At 39.2% G+C, this 17,060-nt stretch overlaps 1 protein-coding gene across 2 annotated transcripts in view; it reads right to left on the reverse strand.

The window, feature by feature from the left end:
* The window catches only part of SCAPER (S-phase cyclin A associated protein in the ER), a 132,393-nt gene that overhangs the window by 43,572 nt on the left and 71,761 nt on the right, over window positions 1–17,060 (reverse strand). For both annotated transcript variants that reach the window (XM_057368706.1, XM_057368705.1), the window contains exon 24: window positions 5,931–6,046. In XM_057368706.1, the coding sequence (XP_057224689.1) occupies window positions 5,931–6,046 (116 nt within the window). The remainder of the gene's footprint in view (window positions 1–5,930; window positions 6,047–17,060) is intronic.

Below are 17,060 nucleotides of genomic sequence, written 5' to 3' on the forward strand. Positions count from 1 at the left end.
AGATGTTTTTTAAATCAGCTTCTGCCATTTTATCAGCTATTCTAAAATAAAGATCAATTCTAYTTAAATACAAACATTATAATTTATCCAAGGTGTCAAATACGAATGCAAGTTAATTTTGACAGCATTTCAGAGTTCTGAAGTTATTTCGTTAATTCACTGCAATAAATGCTTTTTGATAGATGGGATTCCCAATTCCTAAGAGGATCATTTATTTTACACTTGAAAACACAAAAACTTCCCACTTTAGATAAAGCCCAAATTCCACTGTAAGAACACATCACGCTTCTTTATTTCCCAACTGAACCTCATGTCACAAAGAGTACCAGCGCTTTCCGAGACTCCCATAATGCGTTTGAAAAGGTGCTGGGAGCAAATGGATGTCAAATTAATTTTTCACAACAATAAAGAGGGTTGATTTAATTGATACCATAAGCTTGCTAACAGCAGCTCGTCTGAACACATTCTGATCACGGCACGCGCTCGACTCCGCTCCGCTTCCACGGGATTCAGCGTGGGGAGCGTCGGCACAGAAGTGTCCCCAGGTGGTTCGCAGTGTTAAATGGCAGATTAGAGACAGCACAACTAATTTCTTTACTTTAATCTTATTAAGGGAACAACAGCTGTCAACTGTCACCATTTCTGCACAAGGCYGCCGAGACAAGCGAGGGGCTGCAAATGGCAAAGCCACAACTTTATTTAACCGCACGTTAAACTCGCTGGGATGAAAAACCCAATGCATTTCCCATCATTTTCTTTCCTTTCGGAAGCTCTTCTGCTTTTAATTCCAAAGCTGTTACCTCCAGAGATGCCAAAGCCAGCTGAAGGCCTAAAGCAGGAGGCTGTGTAAAGCAGGTGGTTATTGATWACTGATGTTGCTCTAAACTTTGTATCACACCTCCAAATCAGCTTTCCAGCTCTGGCAGCCAACATGTTCACTCCAYCCCACAGCCAGGCTGCCCTCTGATACAAGGCTGTCCTCCAGAGCAAATCCAATTATAAAAACACTCCTTATGGTACACAAGCTATGAGCCAAAAAAGAAATCTGTCTTTAAACTAGACCAAAAAATGCATCTCTGTGTTATATTTATTTTAWGTGAGTATGAAGGAGGAGGATTCATTTAAATCCAGCCAGATCTCAACAGTTTATATCTGCAAGTGATTTTTTCTTTTTATGTTAGCACATCTTCATTTCCTCAATTTGCCTGATATAAACAAGTTGACAAACATTAACTTTTATGAAAAATACGGAGCCATCAACAGTATGCAACTGTGGAAAATGAATCCATGATAGTGCACCAGGACAGAGACAGAAAGGAACTTAACTTTGGTTTTACAAAAATCAGGGCATCATCAACACACAAGAAGTAACCTGTTTCAGTARAAAGCTTTTCCATTTTCTTACAGCTTCTGAGGTTACATATGACTGTACTTGGATAATCAGTGAATAACCCTAAAAGCTCAATTTTGCAGTCCAATAATACTAAACTAAACATTATCCAGTTTAGGATGTGTTAGTTCAGTAGAAAACTGCTCATTTTAAATGAGATTGAATACCATGCAGCACTTTGATAGGGAAAGGGATCAGTATTGGTAACTACCYGCTGAGTTGCAAAGAAGTGGGAAGTGAAATATTACTGAAAAATGGTGCACAGAGAATAGCTGTAGAGTGGGATGGGTAAAGAACCAYCAAGGTAAGAATATGGATTGAAACAACAATAAACCCCCCACAATTTTAAGGTTAAAAATATCAATTTTAACACTTGAACACCACACAGGCTCTTACACTTCAGTCATGGAGTCTATTACATAATCAGGAACCCCCAGAGATTCATAATTACTGTTTTGTCTGGCATTTACATTATTTAAGGATATCCAATTAAAAAATGGGCCCCAGCCAAAGTCTAGTCTCAATTAATAGAGAGGAGATAAAACTCAGCATCAATTATGCTTCAAGAGACTTTCAAAACCAAACTGGAATTTCATTCTGAAATGCTGCTGCACTTAGGAATAAACTGTTGGATGACAAGTGTCAAACAATTAATTTACCCCAATATTAATAGGTGTGATATAATTTGAAAATCTTCTACCACTATTCTCCAGCTTATCAATCATTTAATGCAAGATCTGGCTTTAAATCTGACTTCACAGAGCTGCKTTCAACAACCAAATTGTTCTTTTATTGCACACGAGGGCAATGCTGCTTTATTCTTGAGCTCTGAGCCCAAAATCCAGCTTGATCAGACAGCAGGAACAGATCATGGGAAGAGACAGATGCTACAGGTTTCAGATGCTGAACTTGCACAATGGTCATTCTGATGAATTCAGAGTGTCTTTATGTYCTTCTACCAATTACTAGTTTTCAATTAATTTGTTTCTAATCAGTTAAGAAATTAATATGTTTCTCTGCATGGAACAAGCTCACAGGAAAACAAGAAACATTGTTCTGCATTTTAAGTTACAAAAAGTTTGTGAACAAACCTGTAAAACTGCATGAGCAGCCACAGTGCAGCTTGAGAAGTGTATGCTCATAAACCCAAGCAAAAATTACAGTGAACAAGCTATAAAACATGCTCTTATTTCGAAACAGTTCTTACTGAAAAAAGTAATTTGTGTCGGTACAATCCAAAATATTATGGGGGCACGAATTTCTTCTTTTTATGCGTGTAATTATGGTTTGAGCTTTTTTACCTTGACAGTATTTGCCTTAAACAAACAATGCAAGAAATTGCATGAATATAGAGGATACATTCAATTTGGCTTCAATCCTATCTTGTAGCAAAAGTTCCACTTTGTTCCTTACACAATTACTGCCAATTTCTCTTTTAAAATACTGGTCRCTCAAGGAACTCAGTATTTCCCAAATGTTAATGAATGGATTAATTAAACAAACCCTACAAGCCTCATTTGTTAGCAGGTTTGTTACCAACATGTCATGGCACAAGGGGCTAAATGARCTGCACATTGCAAAGCACCCCAGGGGAGGAGGAGATGCTCTTCATCTTTAGGCATTAAATTATTTCGATGTGYAGCTTCCATTTGCTTTTCAGCAGAATTGTAAGAAAAATACTGTAAGGCTCTGAAACCTTTAGAAATTCTGCTGACCTTGTCTTATTGTGTGGAGAGGTGGACAAATTCTGGAAAATTATAAAATGTTGCTTTAAGAAATAATGCTGCTGGACATTAATTTTTATGTTAACACCAATAATAAAACTTAGGATAACCCACTGCTTTCTCTTTCCCTTTTCCAGTGATTTATTTGAAGAGGAGAAAAAATGCCCCAACACCAAATCTATCATCTGTCTCATAAATGTCACATCTTCCTCACWGCATTTCCCATCCTGCTGCTCTAACTGCCAAGCTACAAAACAACAGGCATATTGTTAAATCTTCTGATAATAAAGCTTTATCTTGTAGACATGGGATTAAAGTTCTGAGCTGCACCATACTGCCAGGATTTTGGAGAAAGAGAGATGTAGATAATAGCCCATGTAATCTCCTCACCTACTTGTAAATAGCTTATCCTCGTCACAAAGCAATAGACAAATTCTCAATTTAGGATGAGTACAAATGGTTAAACATTGCAAGAACCCACAAACAATCTGAAGTGCAGTGGTGTCCTTTAGCAAAGCATATTTGGCTGGGGGTAGACYGGAGGACAATTCATGCAAAGTCTTAATTCAACTTCTCTCCACAGGGTTTTGCTTTGTCTTTAAACAGAGAAAACTGCTGCTTCACTAGCTTCAAAGCTCAAGAAATCAGGATGTAAATGGTATTAGCACAAAAGAAAAAGGAACTTCACACTAGTTTCAAAATTGAATGAGAAATGTCATGAATTCTGAATTTTCTTTCTTGTTTAAAGAAATAAATGTATTCTATGACTGTTCTTTGCTTTTGAACTTCCCTCAAACACTTTGTATGTGAAAAACTTCTTAAATCCTTTCAGTGAGCCCATACCAAYACCCATGGACCTTGTTTGTGCCTGCTCTTAGAAAATCCCACCCTCTGGAACTCTTCCTTGTTCTTCACAGTTGAGGTATAGATTCTGCACGGAACATTCTTCTCCATCAAAAAGACCACAAAAACATCAACAGAGGAGGCTCTACATCCCATGCAGCAACACCAAGTTCCCTGGGCCACTTCCAGCWGACTCCAGACTTTGTAAGTCAGACTCAAGCAGTCAGACTTGCAGAACAACCCGGCAAGAGCAGTTTGCTTTAGAGAGCAGGATCCTGTGTCAAATGATGTGCAACCTGATGGATAACTTCCCAACTTCCATACTTGGAGATACCTACAAACTGGARACTGCAATTTGCTGGGAAGTTGAATGAAATGTTGTATTTCAGGAGTGGAGCAAAGCTCTTCAGAAGATGTTTTAATCATACAATGCTGTCAGAAGAGTTTATACTAATCTCTTTTCTGCCCCCATATTTCTTTTGAAAATACGGGCTAGTGGAAAAGTTGTGTTAAAAAAACAATGTTTAGAGAAGTTTTCAAAGATGCAAACTCTTAAACTCTTTTTAAGGCTCAGGAATCTGAGAGACTACTGGTCTGAAAGGGGGATGAGATAGACACTGTCAGAGAGAGGAGAACCTCTGATCAACTCCTGGGATGTGATTTCTGTTACATAAATGTGGCTGACATGGGGCTTTATTTATCAGCACACAAGCTCCTTCGAGAACTAATACATCCTCTGCCTAAAAAACTTCAAACACAATGTTTTCAGTAATGTAAACACAATGTTCTCAAACCTTCTCAACAAAGGTTGCCAAAGCAAGACTATTCCTAAAAGGAAAAAAACAAGAATCAAGGATGTATAAAAGGTGCACATTCTAAGATCTAAAAGCTCAGTTTAAACTAGGCTTTATGTAAGCACACAGTGCAATCCTGTCCCTTGTGAAGTTTATCCCACATTGATGAGATAACTCAAAATTAGAGAYTCTGCAAATGAAGAAGCCCCAAGGCTGTCCCTGAGCTGCTCACCATAGGCCCAACTCAGGATTGCTCACCAGTGGACTCACAGCAAGTGCATTTGGCATGGCTGTGAAGGCAGGAATTTTATTTATTCTCTTAGAAGTGCAGTCAAGATATTAAAAACATRTTTTTTTCCTTAGTGCTCTTTCTCAGCACTTCACACTTATGTCCCATAACATATCATCAGCCAGTCATATCATCAGTTTTAATCCAAACTCTCACAGYGTAGTGCCTAAATTCCAATTACATCAATATTACAAAATCTACAAACAAATGATGACAATGGTACACAGCAGGATACCCTGGGTTTGGTTCCTCCTGTACTCAAACCATGCYTAGTTCTGCTCTGAAAGCACCAATGTGCTCTTAACTGTATAAATACTACAGTTAGAGATTAGGAAAAAGAACATGCTTTTGAGTTATCAGTTTTTGCAGGAATTCTGCTTAGTCACCACCTTCTTTTTTAGGGATTAGACATTTAAAACCTTCCATTCTTATRTTCTATGAAGAGGAATCTCTCTAATCCACAAGAATTTTGATTTACCTGTTTGTAGGAGCCCTTTAAGCTAGCAGTAACTTACAACTATTTAATTTTAAAAGCAGTCAGATTCCGGTGAATCACAACCCTTTAAAAAATTCCCCGGCTTCCCACTAGAGATCTTTACAGACAAACTTCAAAAGATATGTCTCTTCTCTTCTGTTAAACACAGTTTTGTCTTTTCTCTTTTTGTACAATTAGTTGCTGCTCAAATATATCATAAATCAAAATAAAATCACCAAGTTAGGAAACCAGAGGGTGAGTGCAAATGTCTTTCACCTTCCATGGTACAGAGAACAGCAGTTTTTTGCTCTGAAGTTCAACACAGGACTAGGAAGAGAAGAAGCAGTGAAGCAGYAGATCTGAAATGAATATTCTAGTGACTCTAAGTGGCACCTGAAGGACCCATCATACTCACTTAAAGGGAACCCGTGAGGCTGCATTCAGGTTGGAGGGAGAAGTCACCGTTTGAAGAACATTTTCAAGGGCAGTCAGTCCTCCCGCAGCCCGGAATGCAATTTTATCTGCTGTATTCTAAAGAAACACAAAAACACGAGACAATCAACAGAAACTCAAGAAACGTCTACATAAAGGGTATGACAGTTGTGGATTCTGTCAATGTACAAAGTCCTTAATATGCTTATTTATCATGCTGAACACCTTTGAAAAAGAGCATTTCATTCTCATGCACAAGGAACAGAATTTTCTAGAGCAGTTGAAAGTCTCAGGTGTTATTATTTTCAATTATCATATATACGTATCAAATACATACGACACAGTAATACACCTGAACACCACATTTTCTGTAATGACTTAAGAGTYACAGATATTTTAAAAAAATTCATCTTTATCTARTGCTACTACTWCGTAGMTATATTGCTTTGTATAAGATTTAARAAAYATAYAATCTCTAGATGGGTACTTCCTCCTTTTTAAAAGCTTTTYCAACAGGAGACAGCCTCCAAGGCTTTRTTTATAAATATTTATAAAATAGCAGATCCCTTTATCCTAGGTGTGCACTTGGAACTTGCACTTAACAGAATTTTACACTTAAATACCATCCTACCATTATTCTCACAGTTTGAAAATGACTGGGGTTTTACTGAGCAGATACAGTATTTTAGAACTTACACTCTTCCCGGCAAAATCAGTGTAATCTGCTCTGTTTACCATAAAGCAAGTAYGATCTCCTTCTGTACTTCTAAGCAGCTAATTTTGTACAGTTTTATTGGCAGTTTTTACTTGATCATCTTTATTTTGTTAATAATGATGATATTCTAGTTAATAAGAAATAATTCCTTCTTTTTTCCCCCAGTACTGCAAGCACTTGGCATGTGGGAAAAAATGGGATGTCCTCTATAAACACAATTATTGGTAGTCTGTAAAGAATGTTTTCTACTGTAACAGACTGCATACCAGAAAAAACTCCTAGTGACTGACAACAAAACCTTTATTTGAATGACTAGAAAAATAATTAACTATAATAKGATTTAGATGGATAACACTTTTCCTGTAAGATCAGACATCACATACAAAATATGTATTTTACTTTTTTTWAAAAATCATGTAACTTTCCCTCAAGTTTCTTCCAAGCAGACAGCTATATTGTATTTAAGTTCCAAGCTACAGAAATCTGTTCACAGAAGTCAGATATTCTAAAAGGAAGCATTTTCCCCAATTAGTATAAGCTGCATGTAGGTTTTTTAGACAACCAAAAGGGTTATGTTCCAAGGAATAACCGGCCTTAAATRAGTGGAAATCCATGTGCCAACTCASCAATCAGTTAAGAAAACCAACCAGTGATTTCCTACAGGCACTAGTTGATAAGTGTAATTTCTAGCAGTTAATTTTAGCCCAGAGAGCCCAATAAGTGTGCCTCGACYGCAGTTATTTTTGAGTTTCACTCCTGTAATCTTCCTCTGCTTCCTCTTCCTCCCATCTAAACAAAATCTCAACCCCCTGCATCCTTAAGCTCCCTTGGCTCCCAATAACACTTTCCACCAAACTCCTGGTAGAGCCATAAAGAAAAGACCCAAACAGCAAAGGAAAAGTCCTGCCACAAATCACCATTATTGACTTTATTTGAGCACCTTGGCTCTCAGCCACAGTTCTCAAACCTTCTCCTCCTCCTGCCCTGCTCCCCCAGTGCTGCTTTCTGGGGCTTTCTAATCCATCCCTGCTCACTTCAGCCTAAAAGTTCCCAGGTGTAAAGAGAGGTTTTGTTATTTCCAGGGTGCCTTTGCCTTGGCAATGGRCACACCCTGAGCAGCTCAGCCCAGGCACGGGAGGAGCTGGGGACAGCACAACAACCAGGGTGGCCTTTCTGTGACACTGCTGATTTATTTGTTAATGCTGCTCCAGGTCCAAATGTGCCCAGCACTTGCCACTTCTCACTTTCCCTATTTCTCATGGGAGATTATGCCACAACCTATTAGTTCTTGTGGCAAGAAGTCTTTCCTGTCCTTTAGACCAAATATGCCCTTTCTCTATTTCATCCCATTACTCTGAGTTACATCTGATTTATTGCATTAATTTTGTTTCTCCCCTCAGCAATTTCCCCATTATTGAACTCATACACTGCTTCCTTTTCCTACTTGGCTTGTTTATCAATTCTATGTATTCTTTAATGTTAAGCTYCACCTTTGCTTTTTATATTTTTTATGTAAACTTTTCTTATCTATGACTTTTTCTCAGAAGTCCTCTCTTCTCCATAAATTCCTGGTAATGAAGTGTCCAGAAAGGAACTTTTCCCTATCCYGAAGCAGTCACCAGAGCCACACTGAAAGAAGCAACAATATCTCCCTTTTGTGAGGGGAAGTTGTCACRTATCTATTTTAAAAATATATCAGTATTTTAAAGCTGTTTCATTTCCTATATGCTCTCTTTCCATTTCAATCTGGAGGATCCCTTCTTCCATAGAGACTTCTTTTAGAATGCCTGGTTCACTTTTGTCTAACACTTAACTAAAATACAAGCACACTTGTCAAAATACACATTTGCATTTTTTAAACTTCTCTTACTGCTGCAGTTTTCTATCAAGCAGAAGTGAATCTGTAATTCTCATTTTATATGATTTCACTATGCATCCTATTACACCTCTTTCTATATTACTCATAAAAATTCATTTTGATGCTTATCCATGAAAAGAAATCCCTATGTGCAYGGAAGAGAGAGGGGAAAAGTTTCAGTAAGAGGAAGATAAAACCAGCAGCAAGTTGGAATATTGGTTACCTTTGCTCACAGAGGTCTGTAAAACTGCCACACAGGGACACACGACTTTCAGCACAGCATTTAATGTATTCATCTACAGGGATTCTTTTAAGAATGGTTTCTAACCTGTTTGGAGGAAGGCAATGCTGATGCCAAAGCAGCTGCTGATATTTGGCACGTGTGAATGCCCTTGGTCCCCACCCAAGGGTCCAGCTCTCAGCAATCCCAGGCTCAGGGACAGCTCCTYGAGCTTGGGCCAGTGCTGCCCATGGGGGCTGAAAGGAAAACGTGCCCTGTCCACAAAGGAGTGGAAGAGTCACCTGAATACTGCACTGCTGACATTTGCACGGTAAACATTGTGGGACTGCAGCACTGGGAGAAAGAGAGGAAAAAGAAATTGTCCCTCAGCTGCCCATGACAAAACCTCGTCTGSTGAGCTTTTATAAAGAACACACAGCATTAAACTTCCCAAGTGTTGAAACATAATGTCATTCTACATGTGAAGCAGCCAAATCACACCAAATTATTTCTAAAATACATCTGAATTAATTAATACTTGCGACAATTTTCAAATTTGAAATATTTTTATATTCAACTACAGAAATCTTTCTTAGATCATAAAAATAGGGGGGGAAGTTACATTATCCAGCTCATCTTTCTCTCAAAAATTAACTAACATCCTTGAAAATGTGGTGTCCTGGAGTGTTAAAGCTTTACATTAGCTGGYACATATTATAACAGAAATTCAAAAGAAGTGGACTGAGGCATCCCAGTTATTCAGGGCCATTGTTCGCATAACATTCTTATTAAAATTGATCCCCACCTGAACTTGTGTCAGAGAGAAAGACCCCTTCAGGTAACTACAACTCATGCTCTGGTGGCACCCAAARCTCTGAGTAGATCAGGCATAATGTGAGTATGAAAAATGACAGATCCTGCAGGAAATAAATATCAAATCCCTATTTGAAAACAGCGTAAATACCAGCATTGCATGTTTTTGCTGCTTGAAACAATCCTCCAGATTTCTAACTTGGTTTCCCAAATGAATCACTTCTCCTCTTTATGAATCCCATTTCATAATTTCACTGTAGGAACTGTTCTTTGAGTGGCTGCACATTTAGATTGGGAGGATTATTCTGCAAAGGCAATTGATACCATGGGATTCAAGTTCCTCGAATAACCGAAAATGTGTAAACATGTTTTTATGCATTGATTTTAAACAGTGTGTAAAAATTTGATTTGCTAATAAATGTTTTCAGAAATTYAAAACTACTTCAAATAACATTTTAAACCATTTGATTTTTAAATACAAAAGGATTTCTATGCTCTGAAGTTACCTGGTGACACAGGAGAACAGAGACAAAAGAACAAGTAGGCAAAAATTATTATTACTGTCATCTATGAATTTTTTAACAGCGATAAGGAGGCACAAAAACCTTGGGGATGCCACCTAGATGTGTCTTAAACATTAGGAAAACAAAAACAGAGATGCAATTCCTTGCAGCAGCAGACACAGCACTCAAAACCAATCCATGAAAAGAGTCTTGTTTTCCTTATCTCTCCCAATCCCATCGTTGTGARCTACAGTGGTCTTGTTTGCACAGGAGGGGAGCCAATCCAGCTGATGTGACAGTAAGCATGCATTTTAATCTCTGCACCATTATAAACTTGCCACTTGAAGCACACAGCCACAACTTCAACAGAATGCTGCATGAATCAAGTAACTTGGTGGAAACTGTGTATGCACTAACGCATGTGTGCCACAGTAAACACAAATAGCAATAAATTAGACAAACCTTGTAACTTTTTTATGGATTAATTATGAATTAAACGTATTTAGAAACATAAACTTAATTCTTAAAAAAAAGGACAAAAAATCAAGACAGCTCCCTGCACAGTGGGCAAGCATRGCTGACTTATTTACCTACCTGTTACAACACCTTAATGGATCTGAATTTCCCTTCTCTCCTATGGCTTGAGTGACAACTGACTAATAGGATTACAGGCTCTTTTCCAATAATACAGCTCAGCTACATGCCAGCAAAAAATGACAGCCTAAACCTGAATTACATGGCCTGGGAATCCATCCAATTATTAACTAAAGTAACTGTTATTACCTAACCTAATCAAAGGAGAAGCAGCTGTTAATCTTTGGTGGCCTGCAGTGTAGTAGCGGTCGGACTGGATGGACTGTCTTTGTACTTGACTCCTCTACAGACAATAATTATGTCCTTTGTGATCAAGAAGGAAAGGCTTCCTAACCTTTCAGACAGAGGCAGCAGATGGGGAACAACTGTTTGTGTGTTCATTAACAAGATAGGGTAGATTTTATCAGGGTTTGGCATCTGTGGCACCCTCGGAAGCACCACTTAGCCGAGGACACAAGTATGTTTGGCAAATTCAAAAATGAGCAGACTAAACAGAAAGTTCAATATAATGTTTTCATCTCATTATCTGACATTTGGTACGGAAAAATACACACAGCTCAGAAAGGGTAATTCACACATATGCCTCATCCTACCCAACGTGGCCAACAAAGAACCACATGAAAGAGCCAACTGGGCTGTGCTGGTACTTGGCTGGCTTTTGGAGCACTCATTGAAGCAGTCACACAATGGGAGTGCTTCAGAAATAAAACCAAACCAGGGGAAATCACTGCTGAATTTATACAAGCCAGTGGCTGATACAAAGGAACATCGAGTGAAAGAAAGCCAGCAGCACCCTGCAACAGCTTTTGGATTCTGTGTTCAGTATTCCAGGAGAGAAGTGAAACCAAAGCCTCTGTCCTGCACTGCTGCTCCCCTCTCTYTGCCCAGGCACTGCAAACTGCAAGGCTTGTAGGAAAGAAGAGGTCAGAGAAATCTCTCTCACCAGGAGGAGTGACAGAAGTATCAGTTAATGCTGGGGATGCCTGAGGAAGGACCTGAATGGGAAGATTTCTGATAATGTACAGGAAGAGCTAATATTTGGAAGCTGAAACTGAATGAATCCAGGTAAGAATAAAATGGAGGGTTTTTAATGCCAAGAGAAATTAATGATGAGCATAATATACCTAGCATATATAGTCGACTCTCAATCATTTAAAGTTTTTAAATCAAACCTGATTATCTAGTAGAAAAATATGAACCTAGTTAGATCATAATTTATGAATTTGGTGCAAGAGTTATTGGGTGAAATCCAATGTCCTGGACCAAAGTACTCACTTCCATACATTTCTCCTGTTAAAGTATTATTATTAGTTAATAAGTAGAGCAGAATCAGAAATAATGCTGAGCTTTAACAGTTGAAATGATTTAATGTCAGCTTTGCTATCTCTGCTCTATGTGACTTTAGCACCTTTTGACTATTTGAAAAGTTTTTGAACCAACAGAAATATTCTGGTGTAGACCCTCCCTCAAACACAAACCTCCAAAATAAATATTTGCGTGTAGACTAAAAGGAAATTTAGAAAAATTATTTTTCCTTCATCAACCTAAAGAATGCTTTCTGCTGGTCCTGCAGAATGTCTGAGTCAGAAGCTGATCTGGAAAGCCTGTTTGAACAGACCTCAGCTTTTCAGAAGAAATGATTTCTGAATGGAAACCAAATACTTTGAAACATGCTGACTTCTATTTCTGAAAGAACACACTTGTGCAGCTCTATTCTACACTTGTTAAACTATTCATTGGTGAAAGAAATAATAACTAATTAGTAAAATAAAGTTGAAATCCATCTTAAGAATTTTTTTCTTTCCTTTTATCTAGTGTTTGAAGATTCTATCTAAAATGCCAGGGGCTAAGAAATGCAGTTCAAAGCTGCCTTAGAAAAACAAACCAGACAACTGAATCCTGGGTGGCTCCTCCTTTTTTTTTAATCTTTCCTCTCCCTTTAAATAAATACACAAGAATATCTACATGCACATACAAACCTATGGACACATTTGGGACCGTAGAAAATCTACATTCTTTAATATTCCTACAGATAAAACTTTATACAGTGAAAATCATTCCACATTATACAAAAATAGTGTTTTCTACTAAAATAGACAATTTTGCTTCATGCAACACCTCTCTTCAGTGAAATTAGTATTACAATAATCCCCCACTCTATGTAAAAATCTCAGACTGGTTTTCAAGCATGAGTGAATTCACTCACAATAAAATTTCAGACACTGAATGCTAATGGAAAACTAGTTTAGGATTAAAACATGAGCCAGAACTGGCTCAGTGTCACTGGACTTGGAGAGAAGCATTCAGTCACATTAAGGAATATCCATCATGTATTTGTATCCATTTCTTCTTCCTGCACTGCTTATGGGTTGAAGCCCCAGACAGGAGAAATGCTCCATCCCAGCAGGTCCTGGACAGCAAAGTGCACGTTCTGAAGCCCCAAAGCTGATTTGGAAGCCTTGAAGATAAAGCAGGTGCTCTGTGTGTATCCTGTCCACAGTGACTCAGGCAGGACAGGAAGGGTCCCTGGGGCTGGGGAAGGTGTTTCACCCCCTGCACAAGCTCAGTGCTCACACACTCCATGGAAAGATGCCCCTGGGTAACACTGGCTTTTCACCTCAACAGCTACTGAGTGCCAACTGCAACTTCACCTCCTGTATTGAGCACTGAGGAAGACAAATGTCTATGAACGAACGGAGTGAAAAAGCAAGTAGTTTATACACCACTCAAATGCAATATAAAAATGAGGCTCACCTTGCGTTTTAGCTAAATCCAAAATAAAAGAAGAGGCATTTTTGACTATTCTCTCTGAAAGTCTTCAGTTGATGAGCAACCTAAAATTGGTTCAGGCCTAGGGACAATACCAATACTAAGAAATTGATTCTTAAGCCTGTCCTGAAAACAATAAACCTCCTGTGCACATAAACCTAATTTATGTCTATCCATCATATACTTAATTCATTTTTYTGCTTGCAAACATCTGCCCACGTTGTAAGGCTGAACCAAATTCAACAGGCCTTACTGACTCACTGTATGATCTAACTGAAAAGGATGAGCCTCATTGACACAATCTCCTTCCAAGTTCTGCAGTGGCTTTTCAGTTCAGCAGTAAAGTCACAAAGAGGTGCCCTCACTTCTGTGGACGAGGACAGGACCCTCACAATCCTAATTGTGAAACCTCAAGAGTCAGTGAAAGCCATAAAGGAAAGACACATAAAGGTAAACCAATGAATTCCACACTCTCTTCAGCTGCTTTTACCCCCACCAAGCAGCATAACAGGAAACAGACAATATTGCTTGGAAAAGTAAAGAATTATCTTTACAGATATTCTGAGAGACAGCACTAAGCATTGTAGCACTTGTGCTTATTAAAAATAAATGTTTGRTCTGTTTATAAATAACAGGACATCTAGTAAGTGCATCAATTAAAGGAGGAAAGCAGCAACAGAGGTTTTATAAGAGGAATTCATAGATGGCTGCATTAGCTGAGGCCAATTTGACTTTTTCTGATTAATCTCACAAATAAAAGTTCCCAAACAGGTAAAYAAAAAGCATAATTATATGATCTTGTAGTGTGCTCTCTCAAGATGTATTGGACAATGAATTGCCCAGGGAGTAGAGAAGTTAGGTATCTCTTCTAACACTGGATCTGACAGGCCACCGAGAGCTGTCAGCCCCTAGAAAGCAGCTGGGTTCTGCTGAACCTAAACCATGAAAATCAGTGCAATCAAACCAAACTGAAGATATTAAAATTATGTGGGAGACAACATTTGGAGAGGGAGCAGTGACTGTTCAAAGACCTGCTGTAAAGTCAAAGACACTTGAATTCTAAATATAGCTTTCACCCTGATTGCCTTGGGTGCTCTTGTAACCTCCTGGACCCATCTACGGGACAGCCACAAAGGATCGTGGGGCACATGAACAGTGTGGGTTTGTGAGGTACTGCAAACATCACAACAGACCACAAAGACCTCTGGGTGAAATGTTCTCAAGTCAAAAGTGATGGTCTCAAATCACTGTTGAATTTTAAAAACACTTCAAAGAAAGTATGTGTGTATATCTGCCATCAGACCAAATTAAAAGAAAACTTTACAAAACATAATAATCACTACTTTATTGTGATTTCTAAACTGGCATCTGCTGGGTAGGGAGTTCTCATCACTGAGAAATCAGTGCTTGGGCTTTAATGACACTAAAACATATCTCTTGTCTTGTAGTGAAGTCACTTTGCATATCCTGGAATGTATAAATATCCATTATGTCCACTCTGAGATGATGYATTAGTTCTAAACTGATGTAGAAGCCTGATCTGACAGCAAAAAGCCACAATTAGTACAACACTGGCAGCAGACAGCATTTAATTACATCCCACAGCAGTTTTCAACTGTGCACAGAAATTAGCCTCCCAATAATCTTGGAATAAGAACACTGCAGAGCTTATCTGTGAACTGAACTTGCCTTTTAATACCATTTCCAGCAAACAAGTTAAAAAATATTCTGCGAGTGACCTGTAGTAACAAGTTCCTATTTATATGTTCATCTTGGGGAAAAGGTTAATCCACAGCTTACAGAAACTCTGGGCAAACGAATTATTGATGAGCTAAAGCTGCCTTGCCCAACCTGCAGCACACAACACCCACCTGAGCTGCTGACTCCCTCCTGGCAGTGACGGGGAAAGGCTGTCCCAAGAGCTGGTCCTGTGTTTGCCCACAGCTGCTCCCTGAACCCACAGTCACWGTGCTGGGATTATCAAATCTGCTGCACTGATAGACAAGGGGATGTTTTTACTACCAGTAGCAGCTTGGACCATATAAACTGGTAGTTACAGTACAATGCTGATAGTCTGGGCTTTAAACACTGCTGAGCCTTCTTCAGGCTGTGCTTGTGGCACTGTGCATCACTGGCACACAATGCTCATCAYCCATACATTAAAATGCTCTAATCCTCACCGTTACAGGCTTTAAAGTAGTGWATTAATTYGGAGGAGGGTTGCTTACCTCTCATCTTTTCTATKAATTATATCTSYTYTAYCCTTTCTAGMRCTCAYRCTCTGATTCAGGTTCTGTACTTAAYRCTTGCAGCAAAGGAAGCATAAATACAGAATTCCCYAYAYYACTTCTTGTGCTGGCAAAATTACTAGATTTTTGGTRGCAATATACAGAGTTCCAAGGGYCTGAATTCTAGTTTTAGCTGGTAAAGTATATTTTTTATTTTCAAAGAAACAGAAGTTTTTTACTTTAAAAAAAATCTTTTATGTTTTAAAACTTAYTTTTCTGTTTTCTAATTCAATGCCCTTCATAAAGCTTGGATTTTGAACTTTAAATTGTTTCTAAACTGTTATAAGTCAGCTTTTCATTTGATTAATGACTTCCCTTCACGTGACATCACTGTAACGTTGGAACTGGTTACTGCAGGAATATCCCAAGTTGAAAAATTAAAATGGATTAATGGATTAAAAAATTTAAACGGATGGATTAAATATTAATCCACTATTTGCATGGAAATACATCATATGTTTAGCTAAAACAAACCTTTAAGTTTTAACTTCTCATTTATAACAAATAAGAATAGCAATTACCTTCACAGAGAACAAAACCAGTAAGGATGAAAGCACAGTTAAGGTGGTATGTGAGTGTTTATTTTGTTTTTTAAAACTTTGGCCAGGAAATGCCCACTGCCTGATATGAAAGAAGGCTTTTTGGTGTAAACCACTGCACTATGCAGTGAAATCTTCACCTGGCCAAGAGCCACAGCTCATGTAGGAGAAAGGCAGAGGTTTTGGTGACAGCACCAAGGGCTCTGCARGGTCCCACTGAGGCATCCCAAGGGGGAGGTGGAAGGGAAGCACGACTGGGGGGGCTCTGGGGCCTTTGCAGTGATTCCACCCCCAGGTACGAAGGTGCCTGGCCGGCTGTGACAGAGCTCAGCCCTGCTGCTGGTGCCCTGCCAGCACTGCACTGCAGCCCCGCTGAGGAGCTGCTCCAGGGCTGCACACAGACACCCCGACCTGCTCACAAACCACTGCAGTGACACCCCGACCTGCTCACAAACCACTGCAGTGACACCCCAATCTGCTCACAAACCGCTGCAGTGACACCCCAATCTGCTCACAAACTGCTGCAGTGACACCCCAATCTGCTCACCAACCACTGCAGTGACATCCCAATCTGCTCACAAACCACTGCAGTGACACCCCGACCTGCTCACAAACCACTGCAGTGACACCCCAATCTGCTCACAAACCACCGCAGTGACACCCCAATCTGCTCACAAACCACTGCAGTGACATCCCAATCTGCTCACAAACCACCGCAGTGACACCCCAATCTGCTCACAAACCACTGCATAGAGCAGACAGCACCAACAACCCTGGCTCCTCAATGTGCCTCTTGAACTGGGGGCATGTGGCT

The sequence above is a fragment of the Malurus melanocephalus genome, unplaced genomic scaffold (genome assembly GCF_030028575.1).
Source record: "Malurus melanocephalus ecotype Western Australia unplaced genomic scaffold, MMel_1.1 scaffold_96, whole genome shotgun sequence".
NCBI lineage: Eukaryota > Metazoa > Chordata > Aves > Passeriformes > Maluridae > Malurus > Malurus melanocephalus.